Here is a 22,257-nt window from a genome sequence, read left to right as displayed (position 1 = left end):
AATGCAGTCAGAAGTCATCTGATCCTGTGAGTTGTTACTGAAATTTGTTAAAATTGAGTCAGTGGCCTAAATTAATCATTCAAAAACATCTATCCACTTCACTCTCTAAGAGACAAATGTAAGATTGAAACCTTCATTTTTCTTTTCAATAAATGGGAAAAATAGTGAAGAAATATCACACTTGATGTTACTGCAATACACAAACTTTACCAAATACATGACATGTTTTGAGGAAGAGCCAATTCTCAGATTTAAAATGTGACAGTAAAAATGTAATGATGCAGGTCCTTGCTTTGCTGTCCATCAAAGCTATCCAGATAAAGCCTCCTAAGATTTGCTGAAGTTTACGTATCAGGCTTGGAAACAAAACTCAGAATGTGAAAGCTGCCTAAAGAGTAATCTTTTTAGCTTAGTCGTCTCTAAGATTGAACATCCAATACTTTATTTAACTTGGTTAAAAATTTTGTTACTGATGCATAGGCCAAAATCCAGGTCAGGTGTTTCTGTTACAATTGTATTGTCTCTAAATAGCTAACAAGAACAAAATGCAACAGTTTCTTTTTTGACTTTGATATGAATTCATGTAGGTACTAGTTTCTGGATAATAAAGCACAGTTTTTCCTAAGCTACTTTGAAAAGATGGATTTTTTCTGTTCTAATAATGAAGTGATATGAGATTTTTTCCCCTTCACTGTATGTGTGAGAGAGTGTTCATCAGTGAAAACAAAACACATTTAAGTCTTCAGGCTCTAATGCTCCCAAGAGTAAGACAAAAAATTGGTGGAAATACTGTTGTATTCATTCATCTTCATTCTGAAATGATATTGGGAGATTTCAAATGACTGGTAAAAAGTGAATGTGGCACACTGCAAAGAATAAATGCAATGGGTTTGTATAATTACAAGCATTACATGGACCCTTGGCAAAATACTAATAAAGACAGATTATAAATACAGAAATAAACAGAAATTAATTCATAGGTAGTAGCTTATGTAATGTTAATAAATTTTTTTTTGGTGGCAAATAGATGCATTCAAGCAACAAGATGAGACTAAAATGCAGTTGCTTAAGATAGATGTATTGACTAAATACACCTGGATTACTTTAAGTCATTTGATGTAGCCCTGTATGACAATCTGGTAAAGAAACACAGTACTATACAAAATCAATTTACCTATATCAAATGCTCTGGGAACCAATTAGCAGCTACATCAGCATGTTTCTGCTCTCCTCTGTTGGGTTATTTAACAGCTTCAAAGGAGCTAATGCAGCTCAATATCTTTATCAGTGATCTGGAAGAAAACATAAACTCTGCTGGTAACTTTGCAAATTACACCAAAATTGCTGGAAAGGAAAGAATGAAGAGAAAAAAATTACATAAAGGTATTGAAGTTGGTGCTTCAGATCTTAAGCACTAAACCAGTATTTAAAAATAGGATGACTTTCAATGTGGAAGATATACTAGCTGCTGTCTTCAGAGGTGGGATCCTCTGAAGCCTCTGGTGCCTCCACTCTTCCAGAGAGGAAGAGTGATGAATGAATAGAAACTACTCTCTGATCCATTATAGATTCCCATTTTCCTAATTTCTATTATTTGCATTACTCGGGGAAGGAAAAAATGCAAAGAATGAAGACACAAGAAAAAAATCACATTCCAGATTGGCAGTGCCTAACTTTGTTTTTCTATTAGATTGCTATTAATTTCTATTAAATTTCTTTTTCTTATACTAGAGAAAAAGGAGGGAAAAACCCAGCTGTCTCCTTTGAAGATGAAAGTAGAAGTTTGCTGGCATGCCAGCTAGCCAGCAGGAAGCAGAGGCAGGAACAATGTGAATTAGGAGAGAGGGAAAGGGAAAAAAACACCAGCAAAAGAGGACAGAATTAGTTAGGGGATGATGGAGTGGGAGGTGAAGAGTCTCTCTCACACTGTAGTGTGTTTCCCTCTGAAAAGCAGAAATGAAGCCAGGAAACTTGTGGAATTAAAATACTGTACAGTTAAAGTCTGTATTGAAAGGCATACTCACAAAATATTTACAAGCATTTAACTTTATGAATTTAACAGAGAAAGTTCCATTCATGTTTTTATCTGCAACAGGTATGTAGGCACAGGATCAAAGTAGTGGGTGAGTGACTATACTTCCTTAACCTTCCTTGTCAGTGCTTGGTGTTTGGAGGGGGAAAGTGGTGAATATTCATGGTTGTAGGTGGAAAACCCTGCACATGGCTACAGTGCCCATAGTGTAGGTAGGAACTTCTGAAGGGCAGAAGGGACTGGGTTGCCCACAGGGAAGGGGAGCATCAGGAAAGCATGATAGATCGCTGGCTGGTGGGTGCACATGGGTTGGGAGTGGAAACGTCCCATGTGGGGTAATCCAGGTGAGAGCATCTTTTGCTACATGGGGCTTTATGCAGACCTTTTGACCCCTTGCAACTTCAAAAGTGCTGTCACTTATTCCTGCTTTGCCTCTGCAAAGTGTTCATACCTGTTTTAAGGTGACCCCCAAAGTGTGAAAGACACAGCCCTGTTTTTGTGTAGTGTATCAATTGCATATTGCAATCTAACAGGTCCTCATGGGTATCATTTGCACAATGAAGCTATGAATAATTCAGTATTTGGCATTCAAAGATTCCATCCCTAATAAGATGCAGACTTTTTTTCCTTTTTTTTTTTTCTTCCCCAAATGCAAAGTAAATATTTCATAGACGATCTCTCAGGTACAGTGTTCAAGCTTCTGTGCAGACACAGAAACCAGAGTGGGGAGCTGATTCTAGAAACCTTGTGTCTTTATTCCTAGAGATAATGAATTAATCAAAAGCAAAGATTTTTCATGTGTGTATTAGTCCCACATTAGTAACCTTAGCTTCCTGCATTTGCTAAAGAAGCATTTTAAGTACTTGTCTGTTTCCTGCCACAAGACAAGAGAAACAAAGAAAGAATTTCCAGGAGATGCACACAATTAACGAGAGGAGAGCGGCTATGGATGCCCACAGGAGCTGTGATCTTGCAAACCTGCAAACTCCTAACTTTATGTAGAACTTTATCTATCCAGTATTCCTCTTGGTTGCATAAACATGTGCAACTGCAGAGGCAGACCTTTAGCTGGCACAAGTGCTTGTGAGTTAATTGATCATTCAGAGTGAAGAAAAATCTTTATGTTGTTTGGTAACAGACTATGGGAGAATGATATTTCCTCATCGGTCACTATGCAAATGATTGAATCCACTGACAGTTTCAATGTCTTCCCTTCTTTTCCTTTGCTCATTTTCAGGCTCTCAGCTAATTTGATCTTTCCGCAGAGACAAACATTTCATTCTTGTGTTCATGATACCTATTTATTTTTAAAGTGTTGTTAGCATAGTTTTAGCTGTCTCCTTCTGTCTGGCCTTGCTTAATTGATGTAAAAAATAGCTGTATAAAATGTTCTTCCTTGAGAAAACTTGCTAATTCTCCCCCAGAGATCTTCTCCTTGTGTCTGTGTTCAGTCAATTCTACTCAATTTTGTAAAAAAATCTAGCACTGCTCCTTCAGTTTGTTTACTTTCTTTTGTAACCATTGCCAACTAATGTGCCCTGGGAAAAGGAGCTGAATTCTTCTCATTTGCAAATACCATTACCAAAATTGTGGACCAAATTCCATGCGCAGTTTCAAATTACACACTCAATTAGGGCCTGATCCAATGCTTATTAAAGTCACTGGAAAAATTCCTCCTGATTTCAATGGGCTGTAACTCAGACATTGGGGAACGGATATTTCCACTGCAGATGAGGAGTTTAATCTTTGAACATGCTGGAATTCACGCAATGATAGACTCACAGGGCTGGAAAGGACTTCAGAGGTCACATCTCAAGGCAGGATCAGCTAAATTTATATCTCCCAACAGATGTCTAACCTGTTTTTAAAGGTCAGAGACAGCAACTCCATGGATTGTGCTCCCAGGCAATGTTTTTCTATAATTATCCTTACTCTTAAAAAGTTCTTCTGTTCAAATTACCGAGGTATTACTCTGCTCTCCATTGCTGGCAAACTCCTGGCAAGAATACTTTTGAACAGATCAATACCTGCTATAGCAGAAGGAATTCTACCTGAAAGCCAGTGTGGTTTCAGAGCCAACAGGAGTACCACAGACATGGTATTTGTCCTCAGACAACTGCAAGAGAAGTGTAGGGAACAGAACAAAGGTCTCTATGTAACCTTTGTTGACCTCACCAAGGCTTTCGATACTGTGAGCAGAAAAGGTCTATGGCAGATTTTGGAACGTTTAGGATGTCTCCCTAAGTTCCTTAAAATGATCATCTCACTTCATGAGGATCAGCACGGCCAAGTCAGATTTGGCGACGCACTTTCTGAGCCCTTTCTAATAAAGAATGGTGTGAAACAAGGCTGCATTCTTGCACCAACCCTATTCACAATCTTTTTCAGCATGATGCTCCAAAGGGCCACGGCAGATCTCAATGATCAGGACGGAATCTACATTCGATACCATACTGATGGAAGCCTTTTCAACCTAAGGCGGCTGAAGGCCCACACTAAGACCTTAAACCATCTTGTCCAGGAGCTGCTTTATGCTGACGACGATGCCCTCGTTGCCCACACAGAAGCAGCTCTGCAGCGTTTAACATCCTGCTTTGCAGAGGCTGCTGAGCTCTTTGGGCTGGAAGTCAGCTTAAAGAAGACAGAAGTTCTCTATCAACCTGCATCTCAGGAAGTCTTCCATCATCCCCATATCACCATTGGCGAATCAGAGCTCAAATCAGTCCAGCAGATTAATTACCTAGGTAGCCTCATCTCCTCGGACGGTAAGATTGACGGAGAGATAGACAACAGGTTAGCAAAGGCATACAGTGCTTTTGGAAAACTCCATAGAAGAGTTCAGCGAAATAAACACTTGAAGAAAAGTACAAAGATCAGTGTTTACAGAGTCACTGTGCTGTCCACTCTTTTATATGGATCCGAATCATGGGTCATCTACTGCCACCACCTCCAACTCCTAGAATGTTTCCATCAACGCTGTCTCTGTACAATCCTAAACATCCGCTGGTCAGATTATGTGACCAATACATCTGTTCTAAAACAGGCAGCACTTATGAGTATTGATGCCATGTTGCTGAGAACACAGCTGCATTGGGCAGGACACGTCTCCAGGATGAAGGACCACCGCCTCCCTAAGATCTTGCTTTATGGTGAACTTACCACCAGCTGCCGCAAGAGAGGAGCCCTGAAGAGAAGATACAAGGACTCCCTGAAACAACATCTCAACCTTGGTCATATTGATCACCATAACTGGTCTACTCTGGCCTCCAATGAGGAGGCCTGGAGACACACCATCTATAACGCAGCTGCTTCCTTTGAGAACACACGCAGGATCACTTTTGAGGAGAAAAGACAATGCAGAAAGAATCGTGTCCTGCAGAATATACCACCTAAGGAGTCTTTCTGCTGTGCCTTTTGCAACCGGACTTGTCTATCTCGTATTGGCCTTTTTAGCCACCAGTGTGCTTGTAGCAAATGTGGGTAGAGCCCTTCCCAAATCTTCGTTCGCGAAGCCCAGCCATGATGTAAAAAGTTCTTCATATCTGCTCTAAATCAGTTCTTGCTCTAATCTGCAACCATTACTTCCTTTTTTTATTCAAAGTAAATAAGAGAGAATACTATTTTCTTTCTCTTTGCAATAGCTTTTAATGTATTTGAAGACTATTACTGAACACGTGAGACAATCTTGTCTTCCTTAGGCTAAACAGCCTTGGTATTTCAATATGTTCTTATGTTTCAATCTGTCTGTTTTCTGGATTTTAGTCATTACAGGTCCTTTCTTCTAGACCCACTTCACTTATTCCACACCTTTCCTGAGAGATAGTGCCCAAAACCAAACAAATCACTTCAGCACAGGTCTTATCAGTGCTTAGTAGAGGAAGAGCAGTTCACATGTCAGGCACAGACTCAACAGAGTGCTTGTCTTTCACACATTGATATGACACTATTTGCTCCCACTTATCTTGTGACCCATAAGAACTGAACCCAGGCATAATTTGAAAATATAATTTGAGGGTTTCCTGGGAGTACTGGGGAGCTGCTGAGAGCAAGAATTAGCAATGCAGAGCTGCTACATGTATTAACAGAGCAAATGAAAGGGGGAGTTTGAATCCCAGTTGCTGGATGAGTTCTTCAAGCTGAGATTGAGAAAGACCATGACGTTGTCAGTTTGAGAAAGAGATGTGATGATCACAGGGCACCATCATGCTGGTTCTGCAGAATTACTTCTCAGGGTAAGGCTTATTTAAGTCTTTAAGAATCTTTAAAGAGTCATTAAGGAGTCCTTAAGACTACTCTTCTGGAGGCAAGTTTCAACTACCTACTTATGTTTGTATATTTATCTGTGCACATTTGATTTTTGGCTACTTTTTAGGGAAGTCTTTGTTGATTTTTAGATATGCAACACCAGCAAACACCAACCAACACACACACACACACTCTGTCTGTATTTTACATATCGAATTGTCTCACTGTATCCCTCATGAATCAGTAGGAATGTGTAAGAATCAATTCTTGAAAAGAGTATTCAAAGCTCCATTTCCTTAATAACTTTGTCCTTTATGAAAAGACGAATGGCTGTTAGCACGTTTGAAATTGTCCGAGGAATCATTCAGTTCTTTAAATTGTACTTTAAACCACAAAGACAAGATACCACTTTTATCTTGTTCTTACAGAAGTTAATGGTCTAGGGAATTTCTGTGTTCAGCAGAACAGAATTGGGTCCAAAATATGAAAAGCACATAAACTTTTACACTATAGCTATTTATGAGAATACCACTATGTCTTGTTGTCTTCTTTCTATATGAATATTCAACATGCTTTGTGTGATTTTATAGTAATTTAGTAGGTAAAGAAATACACTGTCTTTGAACTAAATTGAAGATATTCAACTAAGATCTACTTTTCCAATCTGCGGCAACATTTGAATAGTGCCATAAATCGTCATAATAGTGTGGACTGAAATTTTACCTCTGATTTACAGTATAAAAAGTGGGCCTAAAATTATATATGGAACTCACTAGCAGTCAAGTAAATGATAACTAGAGCCTGCTGTATGAACATTTTGCTATTTCAGAAGATAAACAGCAGCACCAAAAGGCCAGGTATTTCCTTGAAGAGAAATTGGAACATACTCTTTCTTTTGTACCTTTGCATTTTGCAATATTTACTGACTTAGCAGTGCAGGATGCATGAGATACTTCACTGAGGGAGACTTACAACTTTCCCATTAACAAAACAAGTAATGTGGCACTTGGTTGCTTTTTCTGACAGTCTCAATAACACCAAGAAATTGCAAAGAAGGTTGTGATAATGTTTTATTGCAAGACATTTTCAAGAGTTGGTGGGACTGAATAAACTACCTGCACAAGAAACAGTGGAAAAAGCTGTTAAGAAACTGAATCTACCTGCTACTTCTCAGGTATAGAAAGTGCTTATTTAATATTTATTAGCAAACAGTTTTGAAAGATGTCAAACCATCTCCAAACTGAGATATTGTACTTAACAATGATGAGTTCACAGTGTGAAAAACATTAAGATGTCCAAATACACAGGACAAATGTTGACCTCAGACTAAGCAATTGTTATCCTTTTGCAAGCAGTGATAAATGCACTAAAGATACTTCTGGAATGACACCATCATCTTACCAAAATCAGTGACAGGAGTTCTATGGACTGCAACAGATCCAAGATTTCATTCCTGAACCTATGAGGTGTTGAAATGAAATGAATCAGATGTTGGAGAAGGTTGCTAGATATTGCTGATCAACAGCACAGGTGTCGTTTAGTCTAAAAAATCACATCAGTCTGGATGAAATAACAGCATTAGATCAGAAATGATACTAAATGCAATAAAACAGATCAATGCATTACTAAGGTTCAAAATGTGTTGAAACAACAACAAAGACTACATTAAAAAAAAAACATGTTCTTGCATAATTACCATTAAGCCACCCACTCAGTGTTTATGTACTAACTTTGCCAATACTAGAACACAAAAGGAGTGGGTTGAAGCTGGACAGGGAAGCACTGAGCTGGGCTGCCCAGGGAGGCTGTGAAACCTCTGTCCTCAGAGGTTTTAATGATTTCACAGGACAAAGCTCTGAGTGACCTGGGCTGAATTAAGCTTTGACCTTGCTTTCAGGTGGAAATTGAACTACAGACCTAGTGGGGTCTCCTCCAGCCTCAGCGATGCTCTGGTGTCCCTCTGTGAGCCACAGCTTGAGGCTGTGCCCTGTCCTTCATTCACTACCTCTCCATATGCTGCTGATAAGTATTAACCCAGTTTTCCCCCAACCTGTGCACACCCCCTGATGTCAGTTATATCTATTGCACAACCATGTCCAACAAGGTGTTCATACTGAAAACCATGCATGGGAAAACCTGTAAGACCTGTTGTCATATTAAGGAGAGATCTGAACTTCTGGTTCTCCTCTGTTTTTCTTAGACATGAGATGTATAGAAGAATTAGACAGCAGAGGTATCCCTGTCTTCTAAACCTGCATAGAGGAAGCTTCTTTTGAATTTTAGTCTGCAGCATTAATTTTTGGCCCCGTTAAAAGGAAAAAAAAAAGAAACTTCTGTGGCATTTAGTATTTTGCAGCAGTTTCCCATGTCTTGGTTTTTTTCAAGCTGAGACCCAGTTCTTCTGGTACATAATCACCAGGTAATTCGAGACCTAAATTACCACTTTCTGAGAAGTGCACACTATGGCTTAATCTTTAGTGGATTCATGAACAGAAACAGAGATAACAGAAGATACATGGAGATAACAGAAGTAGCATTCTTCTTCCATGTTAACAGAAGAAGAAAAACCTCTATCTTCCAGTTACTCTCCCAGATCCCAAGGGTAAGAATGCATAAACAGAGTGGAACATTGGTTTTGCTAACAAAGCCCAGCAGACCACCAGATAACAACTTTAAGTATTGCACTGTAAGTAAAAGATGTAATTTAAGACGCTGTTTTATGCGCATCATAAAATAAGTTTGTAGCGGGAAAACTGGAGCCAGAGTAGCTGCAGAGTTCTAGTGACATTCTCACACATATGCCACATAACTCCACCTGTTGAAGCCAATTCCAATCAGGTAGGACTGCTCTGAGGTACTTTTCCAGAGCATTTTTTACTTATTTCTTCTTCAGTCAGTGATGGTATTAAAAGTCACATGGATGACACTTTGCTGTTGTCAAGAACAGCATGGAGAAAAGTCCTGAGTAGGTATGTGTGATGGTGGCAGGCCTGGATGGAGGCTCTACTGGAGACAAGGCAGAGCCTGAACCTAAATTACTCAGAGGGTCTCTCCAGCTGAATGGCCCTAAAGCCCTTCCTTCATGGCTGGAGCTGAACTAGAGGTATCCACCAAAGAAATTACGTGATTCACAAGTCTTACTATGATGAGCTGATTTTGAACATAAAGCATTTATGTCATTTCAATGTATTTATTATTAGGACATATTTTTCAAATGGGTTGTTATGTCCCTATACATGTTCTTAGCACACCTAGACCAGATTTTGCAAGAGAGAAAAAAACGTGTAATCTTCCATTACCTGTACTCCAACCTCACCTGAACACAATCTTGTATATCTTACAGCCAGATTCTTCAGAAGTAGATTTAGGACCCAGGAATCATCAAGGTTTGGATGGATTGGGCTGCCTAACTGTATTTTTCTTGTTTGTTTGTTACTGGTGTATTCAAATACCCCAAGATGCACCATCTGCTTGAAAGTATGGTACTAATGAAAAGGCCCACTGTGACAACACTCTGTGTGACAAAAACTGCAAGCGAGGAGGATGACAAACATGTTCCTGCCTACTAATAAATAATGGCTCTTATTTCTCTTTCAGGTTTCGCAAGAGCTCAGTCTCTCTCAGCATTTCACAGAATCACAGAATTCTTAAGGTTGGAAGGGACTCCCAGAGACCATCTAATCTAACTCCCCTGCCAAGGCAGGGTCACCTAGAGCAGATTACACAGGAATGTATCCAGGTGGGTTTGAATGTCTCCAGAGACAGAGACACCATGACTCCCCTGGGCAGCCTGTTCCAATGCTCTGCCACCTTCCACGTAAAGAAGTTCTTCCTCATGCTGAGGTGAAACTTCTTGTGTTTTAGTTTATGGCCCGTTTATTGCTCCTCGTCCTGTCACTGCGGACCACTGAAAAGAGTCTGGCACCATCCTTTTAGTACCTGCCTTTGAAATATTTACAGGTCTTGATGAGATCCCCTCTCAGTCTTCTCTAGACTAAACAGGCCCATTTACTCACTGTTAATATTCCTAAGCCTTCACATAATGACAATTTTCCCACTTGAGCAGTGTTTTTGGCTTTTTTGGCCACCGTGGGACCCGCTACCCAGGCTCGTCCTGCCTCCGCCAGCTTGAAGGGCAGGGCCGGCCCAGCCACAGCTCCCTGAGGCCCGAGGAGAGGGCGCCCGCCGGGGCTCCCCGACAGACTACAACTCCCGGCAGGCTCCGCGCCCGCCGCGCGGCACGCTGGGAGCTGTAGTTCGCCCAGCGCGCCGTGGCCGCCCAAAGCGCGCGGCCAGTGGCGCCCTTCCCGCTCCCGCCCGAACTGTGTGTGCGCGCTTGGGAAGGCGAGGAGCAGGGGTGCCGGTTCTCCCCGCTCCGTTCCAGCCAGCGTTGTTGTGGGGACCAGGCCGCGGTGGGGGACAGGCTGGATCCATGACCACAGTGGTGGGAGGTTCCACAAGACCAAGTGCTAGGTCCTACACTTCTGTCACACCACCCCCATCCAGCGCTACGGGCTGGGGGCAGAGTGGCTGAAAAGGTGCTCATCATTAAAGGACCTGGGAGTGCTGGTCGACAGCCAGCTGAACATGAGCCAGCAGTGTGCCCAGGTGGCCAAGAAGGCCGACGGCATCCTGGCTTGTACTAGAAATAGTGTGGCCAGCAGGACCAGGACAGTGATTGTCCCCCTATACTCGGCACTGGTGAGGCTGCACCTCAAATCCTGTATCCAGTTCTGGGCCCTCAATTCAGGAAGGACACTGAGGTGCTGGACATATCTAGAGAAGGGCAATGAAGCTGGTGACGGATTTGGAGCACAAGTCTTATGAGGAGCAGCTGAGGGAGCTGGGGTGTTTAACCTGGAGGAGGATCAGGAGGGACCTTATCACCCTCTACAACTACTTGGAAGGAGGTTGTCGCGAGGTGGGGGGGTCAGTCTCTTCTCCCAAGAAAACAGTGACGGGATCAGAGGACATGGCCTCAACCTGCACCAGGGCAGGTTTAGGTTGGACATTTGGAGGAATTTCTTCACAGAAAGGGTGATTTGACACTGGAATGTCAAATTTGACACTGCTGCCCAGGCAGGTGGTGGAGTCACCGTCTCTGGAGGTGTTTCAGGAAAGACTGAAGGCACTCAGTTAACGCGGTGGTGTTCGGTCACAGGTTGGACTCGATAATCTCGGAGGTCTTTTGCGACCCGACTGATACTGTGGTTCCGTGACTGACTCGCTTCAGCGAGCCCAGAAGGGCTGCGACCATGAACGTCCCTCAACCTCTTGGGTGGACCCCGAGGCGCGCGCCCGCGCATGCGCGCAGAGGGGGAGGGGGCCGCGCCGCCGTCCTCGTGCCCGCGCAGGGGGCGGTGCTGCCGGGGCGGGGAGGGCGCGGGGCCGCGCTCGGGGGCGCGCAGCAGAAGCGGCAGCGCCCGCTCTCGGCCCGCGCCCCGCCGGTAGCGCCCGCAGAGCCGCGCCGAGACAGCGCCCGCCCGTCGTGAGGGAGCGGCAGCACCGCCGGCCCCCTCCGCCCCTCCTCCTCCACCGCCTCCTCCTCCTCCTCCGCCCTCTCCCCCGCCCCTCCTCCAGCCGGAGCGAGCGATCGAGATGGCGGCCGCCGGGGCTCTGGCGAAGCACGAGCAGATCCTGGTGCTCGATCCGCCCACCGACCTCAAATTCAAAGGTGAGGAGGGGGGACCGCAGCGCGGCGGAGGTGCGGGGGGCGGCGGCGACGGGGTGTCCCGCTCTGCCCGGGCGCCGGGCCGCCTCCGGGTGCCTGGTTCCCCGCCGGCTGCCGCGGGCGGGCCGCGGTGCCGGGCGCTGCCCGCCCGCCGGGGGATGGGGGGCGCCGCCGAGCCGGCGAGCGGGATCGGCCGCCGCCATCTTGGGATCCCGCGGGGATCCGCCGTGCCGGGTGGGACCGGCCGCCCGCTCCCCGTGCTGCCCCTGCCCCCGCGCGGCCCCCGCCCCCCGCCGCCGTGTCACCGCTCCGCTCGCAGGCCCAGCCCTGCGGCAGCGGCGCCCGGCGACGGCCGTGTCGCTCCCCGGTCGCTGGCGGTGCGGGCTCTCTCTGGCAGCGGCGGGCGGGAGAGGCCGCGGAGCGGGCGGTGGAAGCCTTGCGGGGTTCCAGGCTTCGCGAGGCTGCCCTCGCGTCCGGCCTTGTCCCACTTTCCCTTTCTGGCGCGCTGGAGCCCCGGTGCCCCCGCGGGGCTGGCGCGGCTCTGCACCATCGCTCCCCGCGCCCTCGCCCCGGCGCATCCCGGCCCCGCAAAGCGATCCCCGCCCTTTCGCCAGAGCTGTCATGGCTCAGGCAGGTTATCGGAACGTAAACAGGGAGCTCGCCTCTTCCTTGGGAGGGAGGGAGGGAGAAGGAATGCGTGCGTTTCGGAAGTTTTATGTGTGCTGCGTGCCGACCGCATGGCTGTGACCGGCGTGACGCGCTGCTGTCAAAATAGGTCCCGGTTGGTGCTGCTACCTTGTCGAGGGGGGTTTTCTGTCCTCATCAGTTAGATAGAGCCTTCCCTTTCACAGCTATCAAAAATGAGTGACCCTTGGAAGGTAAGGGCATAAATAACAGCGCGATAGAACCTGTAATCTTGTGATTATATCCTGTACCTATAAGGGGCATTGAGAAAAATCTAAAAACGTTTCAGATTTAGAATCAACAACGCTAGTTGGTTTTTTTTAAAGCAGTTAATGTTATGTGAATTTACATTTTTAAATGTTGTGACTAGTGTCAGGACATGTACATGCTTCTATTTTCCACTTTTAGTAGACTCATTTTTCATTGTTTTCAAGGGATAGAGTGGAATTTATGATGTTGTAACAATCTTCAAATGGACAACTAGAACAAATGAATGTTCATATTAGAAAAAAACACTTTATTCCCCCCAAATACTTTTGGCTGGCCTAGCATTTGGACAAATTTAACAAGCTATACTTGTTTTATTGATCCTTCAAATCAATTAAAACCCAAAATCTGTTTGATCACCCATATTAATTTCTTGATAGCTTCAATTTAAAATTTTTTAAATCACACGTTCATACACAGGGTCAAAACCATAGCAGGAACTTATCTTTTTCACTTTGGTTACATATTGTTAGAATGCTGCCAGGTCTGGCTGCACTCACAGTTCAATATGCTGAGTTCTTACTGCAAGAATAGGTTGGAGGAAAATGCATGATTTTTTTTTTTTTAATTAAAAAACTGCTGTATCTAATTAGAATCTTTCATATGTTGAGCTCTCTTTGAGCTGGAACTAAGCTGTGTTTGTGTGATATGAAACAGTGTGTTGATAGAATAAATACTAGATTAGAAATTCTGTCAGTGTGAAGCTGTTGTCAGGCAGTGATCTTTATTGTGCTGTGTGTTTATGTACTTGGAGCATGAAATGTGTATTCTTTAGGCATAAACTTTAGTTTGAGGTTAATGCATATATTAGGAAAAATTCTATAGAGCAGACTAAGCAAAAACAAAATCTGAAGCGTAATGAGACTGCAGTCTTAATACTCCATGGAAAGCACTTTCTATGGCTATATAATTTCAGTAATATACTATACAAAGTGCTATCAACTGAGAGAGCATTGAGTGCACACTCAGTAAGTATTTTCTAACTGCTTATTATTTGGAGGTGTTTAAAAAGGTTTGTGGGCCACAAACGACTTGAGTTTTAAGTACTACATTGAAGAATACAATATTGGCAGAAGGGAATTCTCAGTGTTACCTTTAAAAAAGTAATTGGTTAGTAAGAGAATGTATGACTTGGAATAAACGTAGCTTAGTGTAGGAAAAGCATGCAACTTTGTTGAAAGCATAAAAGTATACGTTTTTTCAGTGCAGCTGGTTATTCCAAGTTTTACTTTATTGGTACAATCATCCATTATTATTATTGACTTAAATCTGTTGATGGGTGTGTAACAGAGATTCAGTTTAAACATTTGGATTGGACAAATAGTTTTGTTGGTTTTCTTGCCTCAGGAACTTCTAATGGGTTGCTGACCTTTAGGGTAACAGTGAAATGTGATAGTATGCCCCTGTGCAAACAACAATTTAAATTAAAAAGCACATGGGACTTATCTTAAGGAGCTGTTAACAAGGCTTTAAATTCATTGTTGCATGGTGAAACTGCTTTTTTTTTTAATATTGATATAACTTAATTTGCTCAATAGGCAAAAATAAGCTCTATAATACATTTCTCCTTGAATTTCGTTCAGCATTACTCAAGGGGAGGTCTAAAGAACACGTCCTGTGGTGGCTAACACATTACTTATTTCCCCTGGTGTCCAAAAGATTAGAATCCTGTTTTTATAGTGCTTTGTAGTCCTAGAAATTTAATAGTATTTTGGGTCATGGTTCCCTCTGTCCCCATGACTAGGTTCTTTTCTGGCTTCTGAAACTATCAGGAATATCTAAGGAAAGCAGTAAAAGAAATAAGTACTTTTGATAGTGTTGTGCAAATGTGACAATGGTAAAAATTTTACTTAAAAGTGATGAAACCAGGAGGCAGTCGATACACTGCATGATATCGTTTTCAGATACTCAGTATGGACCATTAGAGAATTTGCCTTGTGGTCCTTGTGCCCAGGTCTTCAACCATATTGCTCCTGTGGGTTGGCTTTCTTCTGTATTCTAATGTATTTTGTTTAGCTTCTCAAATCTGAAGGTGGTTGAGTTTGTTTAGGACAAGGATAGGAAGAATGGAAGCACGAGACACTTAAAGGCATCTGATTTGGAAGGTGGAACATGTGCTTCTTACTGGTGTCTATGTGTCTTGTGTATGATTGTTGTCTGTAGCTCTAGTTTAGCGGAGATTATGGTAATCTGGAGTTGGTTCCTTGTGAGTAAATAAGGTTTTTTTAACACTTTTTTTAAAACAGTCATGGAGTTTAATAGCAGCATTTGAAGCTTTGAGTTCAAAGATTTGTAGCATTTTTGTGGAAGCTCAGTCTTCCTTAAGTCGAAGAAACGAGTTTTGCAATTTTGAGTAAGATGTATTTAAGTTGGTATTGGATGATGGTCCTTTTTAAAAAAAACCTTTAAAAACCTTTGCCGAATCTTTAAATCAGTCGTAAGATGTGTTTCTGCAACACCTAATTGAAAATCAACATTAGTTGATTTGATGAGCTTTGGAAGATTAGTAGACAGTGTTCAGAATTTGAATTTCATGTGATTCAGAGGTGTCTGACTAGCAATTGTCAGACATCATAAAAATGTCTGAATATTCTAAATTGATATCCCTTACTAAAGTTCTTGCTTACAAGTGTGTGAAATCCAGTTATGTTACCTTTGTAAACAACACAAAATAATAAGGCATACTTCCTTTAACAGACTAAAGTAAAATTTTAAGTGTGTCTGTGCAATAAATTTTCCTTTTGATGGTTTGAGTTACTAGAAGAGATCAGTGTAACAGGGGATATTTAATTTCTGATTATTAATCTGACTCATAGTCTAGAATTGTTAGTGTTTAAAATCAGCTATCAGCTGGTATATGTTCAAATGACTTTTCATGTGAGGTAGGGAGCACTTAAGTGTTACGACTTATTCTGAAATGCAGATTTCAACAACCTTTTAAATAATACAGAAATATTGCTGTAGGTTATTTTGTAATCATTACGCTGCTATTGGTAACATTGAAAGCCACAGGCTATGTGTTGCTGCAAATCGAGAAGGTGGAATTTAAAGGCAAAAATAGCTCAATGTTAAATGCATCCCCTGCCCTCAAGGTCTGTTGCCAGAATTGGCCTAGGATGCCTTTTAGTGTAGGCAGAGTTTGAAGTCCTCAAATGTGATCTTACTGCTTTACTTGTGTGTGTCTTGATTATGTCAGATTTTATGCCTGTTTTCACTCTCTTCAAAGTGTCAGTAAATTTGTGATGTCTCTGTTTTCTAAGATAGGTTGAAAAAAAGGTGATTGCGATGTCAATTTTCTGGTATCTTCATTCAAGAGAATTTTTGAGACTAAACAGTGGGAGTGCAGAGGGGAAAAACTGGTTGTAAGTGATTACTAATATAGTTGTGGCTTTCTCATACTTTGAGATGATTCCATATGAGTTATTATTTTTGCTGGCTGAGTGTTGCGTAGTGGCGAAGATTGAACATCCCATAGAATAACTCAGTGTTCAATGTGTAGTATTTGACTTTTTTTTTCTTTTAAATCCAAGAGTGATTCCTTGCATTGTTTGCTCTTCTTATATATCTGTATTCTATCTGTTGTTTCATGGCTCAACTGTAATATTTCTTAGTGTCTTCATTTTTTAAATTATATGTATTTATGAAAATTGAAGCACAAAATGATTTGTGGGAATGTGTTGAGGAAGAGAAAGGAAGATAATGTTTTTTTTACCTGGTGTTGCTTATGAGGTGGTATTACATTAATACAGTTGTCTCTACCATTGTGTTAGACTGCATTTAAAACTGCCTTGTAAAAAGGGAGTTCTGTTGATCTGTGAAGTCGTGTGTATTATAGGTGTTAGATTATATTTTGTCAGAACTAGTTTGTTATTTGTTTTAAGATTCAATAATGGAAAAATTTCCTGTAGTGATAGAGGTATACAGTAGTGAGGATTTGGAAGTTTTGTCCTTTACCTGCAATTTATAGGATGTTGTTTTACTTAATATTGCCGTTGCTTCACTAAACAGTGAAACACAATCTGAATCTCACCATCTTGTACTTCTAATGTGTACCAATGATTATTGGTTTAAAAGCTTCACCTTTACATTGTATTTAGTATAAAGTGCCTACTCATGCTGCTTGTTGATAGCCTAACCAAGTGTTCTAGATCACTGTAAGACATAATTATTAATAGTATAAAAAAATACTGTATTATGCATGAACAGTGTACGTTTGTTCAAGGCCAGGTTGAGAAGTAGAAACTTATGATGATTGAGAGGAGTTATTTTATACATCATTTAATAGGTCTGAATATTTAGTGCACTGACTGTCCAGTGTGGTGTTATAAATTGTTCCTGTTTTGGCTTGACTGCGGTTTGTGAACGTTTTACTTTCTGACCAACTTTGTCTATGGGAGATGTTTGTTAACCAGACCTGTGTGACCATCATTAAAGGGTTATTTCATGCTCCTCTTATAAGCCATGAATTTAAGTAGGAAAAGACTCCTGAAGAGAACTTGCTGCATTTAAAGTTGGAAAAAAACACCCTGAGTAAAGATAAGTATTACATTTTTTGGCAGTTACCAGTTTACAAGGCTTGTATTGTCAGATGAGCCCGATAAGTGTGTAAGCTGATTTCATTAAAAAAAAATTCAGCAAAATGACTCTACTAAGATAATTTCTGATGTGCTGTTGTTGAAAATAAAAATGCAGAAACATGAGTTAGAATTTCAGTAACTTTGTTTTTCTTAAGGTAGTAAGACTTTATCTGGTGCATAGTGATCTTGGCCTGTAGCTTGTCTTGCCTTTTAGTGTTGTTTGGTATTTTATACAGTTAATTCATGGCAATTGTGAATTATTTGGCAATGTAAATGTCATATTTCATTTTATGATTTGAAAGTCTTTAAAAATAAGTGATTATGTAAATTAAATATTTTCTGTTCAGTTTCACTTATGAGTTAAGCTAGTTTGCGGAATACTATCCTGATGTAAGACTTCATGTGTTTAATAATGAGTAAGGAAGAAAATAAAAAGAAAAAAAAGAAAAATATAGTCAAATCAGAATTTTTCCCTCCTTTGTTTCTCAAAATGTGGTCTTACTTGACATAGAATCTTAGAATAAAATCATAGAATAAAATACAGCATGAGTGTCCCACATACAATGTGGCAGTCTGATCTAAGACCTTCTCTATCTGTATCTCTGTTATCTTCATCTCTTCTCTGTGCATCTCCTGAACAAAACCTGGTTTACCTCCGGATTTACTGGATGCCGTCACATTATTTCATAATGTCATAGAATGGTTTGGGTTGGAAGGGATCTTTAAAGATCATTTAGTCCAGCTCCCGTCGATGTCTGTCACTGCCATCAGTTTGCTCAGGGCACTATCCAGCCTGGCCTTGAACACTTCATGGATGGGGCATCCGCAGCTCCTCTGGGCAATGCCTTCCAGAACCTCACCACTCACAGTGAAGACTTTCTTCCCAATATCCAATCTAGACTTACTCTCTTTCAGTTTAAAGCCATTACTGTTTGCCCTGTCACTACATGCCCTTGTAAAAAAGTCCCATTCCAGCTCTTTTGTAGCCTTCTTTAGGTACTGGAAGGCTGTTGTAAGGTCTCCCCAAGGAGTTCTCCAGGCTGAACAACCCCAACTGTCTTAGCCTTTTGTCATAATAGAGGTACTCCAGTCCTCTGCCCATCTTTGTGGCCCTCCTCTGCTTCCATACCCAATAGTTCCATGTCTGTCTTGTACTGCGAGTCTCAGAGCTGTACGCGGTACTCCAAGTGGGGTCTCATGAGAAGGGAGGAGAGGGGAAAAATCACTTCCCTCTACCGGCTGGCCCTGCATCTATTCATGCAACCCAGGGTACATTTCTGGGCTGCAAGTGCACAGGGCCAGCTCCTATCCACCAGTATGCCCAAATCCTTCTCTGCAGGGCTGCTATCAATCCATTTGTCTCCCAGTCTATACTGAAATTGGAGATTGCCCTGATCGAAGTGCAGGACCTTGTACTTGGCCTTGTTGAACCTCATGAGGTTCCCGAGGGCCCACCCTACCAGCCCACCAAGGTCCCTCTGGATGGCATCCCTTCCCTCAAGTGAATCAACTGCAGCACTCAGTTGGTGTCACCTGCAAACTTGCTGAGGGTGCACTCGATCCCACTGTCAGTGAATGATATATCATTATGTAGTGATATAATGATAAAATACTGAATAGTATTGGTCCCAGTATGCATCCCTGAGGGATACCACTCGTTACTGGTTTTCACTTGCACGTTCAGGCATTGTTTGGAAGTCTTTGGACACGACCACCCAGACAGTTCCTTGTCCATCTAACAGTCCATGCATCAAACCCGTGGCTTCCCAATTTAGAGGTAAGAATGTTGTGGGGGACTGTATCATAGACCATACGGTGTCCAGGTGGGTGACATCTGTAGCTGTTCCCTCATCCATTGATATGTCCACCATGGGAGGCCACTAGATTAGTCAGGAATGATTTGCCCATGGTAAATCCATGTTGACTGTCTCTAATTCCCTGTCTTCCATACATTTTGACATATCTTCCAGGAGGGTCTGTTCCATAATATAAATACTGATTATTTGATACAGAGGTATCTGCAAAAGAACTAGTTAAGTTGCAGGTAAAAAAGCTTAGTGGAAAAACATAAGGTGGAGAAGGGACGAGCTATAAAAGAAGTTGCAGCACAGCAGTTGGGCTGTTGGAAGCATAATGGGACCTTTCTAAATGATGGACCAGTGTTGTGTTTGAACTCGGTTTAGTATTTTCATTAATGACCTTAGTGTGGGTGGGACTGTGGTGGTAGAGCTCATTGGTGATGCAGAGTTAGGAGATGTGATGAACACCAAAAGAAAATGTGCATTTGATGTGTGCTAATAATAGAACATTTTGCATAGAAGTGATGAAAAAGGAGTAAAACTAGAGACTAGGACTTAATCATAGGTTTATTGTGTGACAAATCATGAAATGGGCCAAATGTGAGACTGTAATTTTGTAGTGAGGGAAGTATTAATGTCAAGATTTGTGGCATTGATGAAGCTTTATCTGAATGCTTCTCTGGTACCTCCTAGTCACATAAAATGAACCCAAATGGGAATGGTGCAAAGAAAACTTTATTAACATAAGTGAAGTAGAATAGCTTTGGCTTGTTAATCTTAGCAAAATGAAGATTGAAAGGGGGTCTGATTGCTGTCCATAAATACATCAGAAGAGGTAAGCACCGGGGAAAAGAAAATCTCTGTAGGCTAAAGGATAGGATTGGTATAAAAATGAATTGACTTCAAGTGGCTATGACTGTATTTAGATCATTAGAAACTAGTTGAATTTCAAATCTGAATCGTGTCAGTCTGAACCAACCTTCTGAAAATCATATGGGCAAAAATAGTTTTAAATTCATCAGATACCATCTTACAAAATATTTAGTTTCTTGTGGACTTCTGAAGGCTTCTCCTAGGTCATGACTTTACAATGTTCTTGAAAGTTTGGTAGGACAGCAGTGGTACCTAATTATGTACTTAAGCTAGAGCAGGTATGTCATGTTACGTTCCAAGACATTAGAATAGCTTGACTGAGATATGTGTTTAATGTCTTGTCTTTGTAAAAAGGGATGTTTGTGAATTTAAAAATCATATATGTAGGAGTAACTGCTCCATACGTGAAGTAAACTTAGTAATTATAGTTCACGGGGCATGATGTTGATTTACATGTTTAACATATTAACACTGTGATGCTAATGTGGCCACTAAGTGTAGCAGAGCAATGAAAGTAAAAACCGGTTTTTAATTTGAATGTCCACTGGCCATCTGTTAGACACGTTCCAACGTACACCTCAAGTTGGAACTTGAGCTGTTTTGTAGAAGTGAGCTGACTGATCCTGGGAAGCGTGGCTGCTTTAGCTCAGCTCAATACTCTGTCCTGAAGTTGGTAAGGGAATGGAGTTTGTGGTTGTGTCTGATCAACAAGACTGACTAAATGTAATATTTATTTGAAGCAGGTGTTTGTTTTCCTGAGTGACTGTAGGATGTGCTTGTACTTGGCTTTCAGAAATCTAGGAAGACTTTATCCTAGTAGAATTAAGAGCTACCAGTTTAAGTAGGCTCTTAATGTGTGGCAGAAAGAAAAATGTAACCAGATAAAAATAAATAGGAAATAAAGAATTCACCATTTTATGGAGGTTAAGTTTAAGTAACAAAAATGCCTTTGATGTTAGTAACATGACATTTCTTTAGTAATGATACTCTTTCAATTGGAAAAATATGAAGAATAGACATTTATGACTAAACTGGGCCTAGACTGCTAGATTATAAAGCTTAAGCTTAGTACCAGCATTAATATCTTTGTATGAAGTTTTTCCATGTTATACTATCTTATTAAATCTGGTGTTTTGTTGTTAAGGCTAAAGAAACAGTTGTTCATATTTAAATGCAGGACAATCTCCATTTAGTCTGTATTTTATCTAATATATGAAGCAGATAATGTTCTCTTTACCGGAATTCGCTGGTAATGATATGTGGCCGTACTTTACCCTTGAGATAGATGCTTATTGCATTTTTGCTGTGGTTTATTGGCTACTAACAACATTTTGGTAACAAGCTGGAATGAATAAGTTTTGATCCAGAAAGAAAATGTAAGGAAAATAATTATTTTCTCTGCTTTGAAATGCCACTGTATTGTATTTTTGTCATTTCTCTGTCCAAATGGCAAGCAGAAGGTTTCAGCTCCCATTTCTCTTATACCAGCTTCCAGTAAAGCATTCTGCCAGCATCTGCACAAGCACCTCTAATAAGCTGTGTAGCCGTATGGAGCCTCTGCCCTTTGACAGAGGAAGATGCGCTATTTTAGGATTCAAAAATGGGCAGTCTCAGCATTTTTTAGAAAGAAAAATCTCTGATAGACACAGTATCAACATGGATACTGACAGCATGTCATTGTGGGGAGCTCAGATAAAATCTGATGTTACCCCTGGTAAACAGTGCTAGCCTAGAATCAGCCTTCAGGAATTGTGGACATTGAGGTGTGTCAGCTTTCCTATAAAGCCCCTTTTGCATTCTAAATGTTACATGCAAGTTGATGATAAATCTATTTCTCAAGTGGCAGGGTAGAATAAGAAATTAAAGATTCTCTAATACTGTTCTAATGAATATCTTCCTGAAAGCTATGATTATTTGTAGGTATTATTAATCTTGCACCTCATACCCTGATTATTTCTGATCATTCAGACCCATGTTGAAGTATTGATCCATGAAACCTAAGCCATTATGCTTCATAGACCATGAATAATTGTAATGTAGGTGATTTGTTAGAGTTGGGATTTTTCTTCCAGTTGGAGAAGGTATTTGAATGGTCATGGTTTTGGTATT

At 41.4% G+C, this 22,257-nt stretch overlaps 1 protein-coding gene across 1 annotated transcript in view; it reads left to right on the top strand.

Moving 5' to 3' along the window:
• Nucleotides 1-11,728: 11,728 nt before the first annotated feature.
• VAPA (VAMP associated protein A) overlaps nucleotides 11,729-22,257 on the top strand; it is a 29,108-nt gene continuing 18,579 nt past the window's right edge. The window contains exon 1 of the mRNA XM_051774032.1: nucleotides 11,729-11,951. Coding sequence (XP_051629992.1) covers nucleotides 11,876-11,951 — 76 coding nt within the window. The 5' untranslated portion in view covers nucleotides 11,729-11,875. The remainder of the gene's footprint in view (nucleotides 11,952-22,257) is intronic.

Source organism: Manacus candei, unplaced genomic scaffold, assembly GCF_025592945.1.
Source record: "Manacus candei isolate 608988 ecotype Guabito, Panama unplaced genomic scaffold, ASM2559294v1 h1tg000008l, whole genome shotgun sequence".
Classification (NCBI taxonomy): domain Eukaryota; kingdom Metazoa; phylum Chordata; class Aves; order Passeriformes; family Pipridae; genus Manacus; species Manacus candei.
This window is presented reverse-complemented; position numbering and strand designations above follow the sequence as displayed.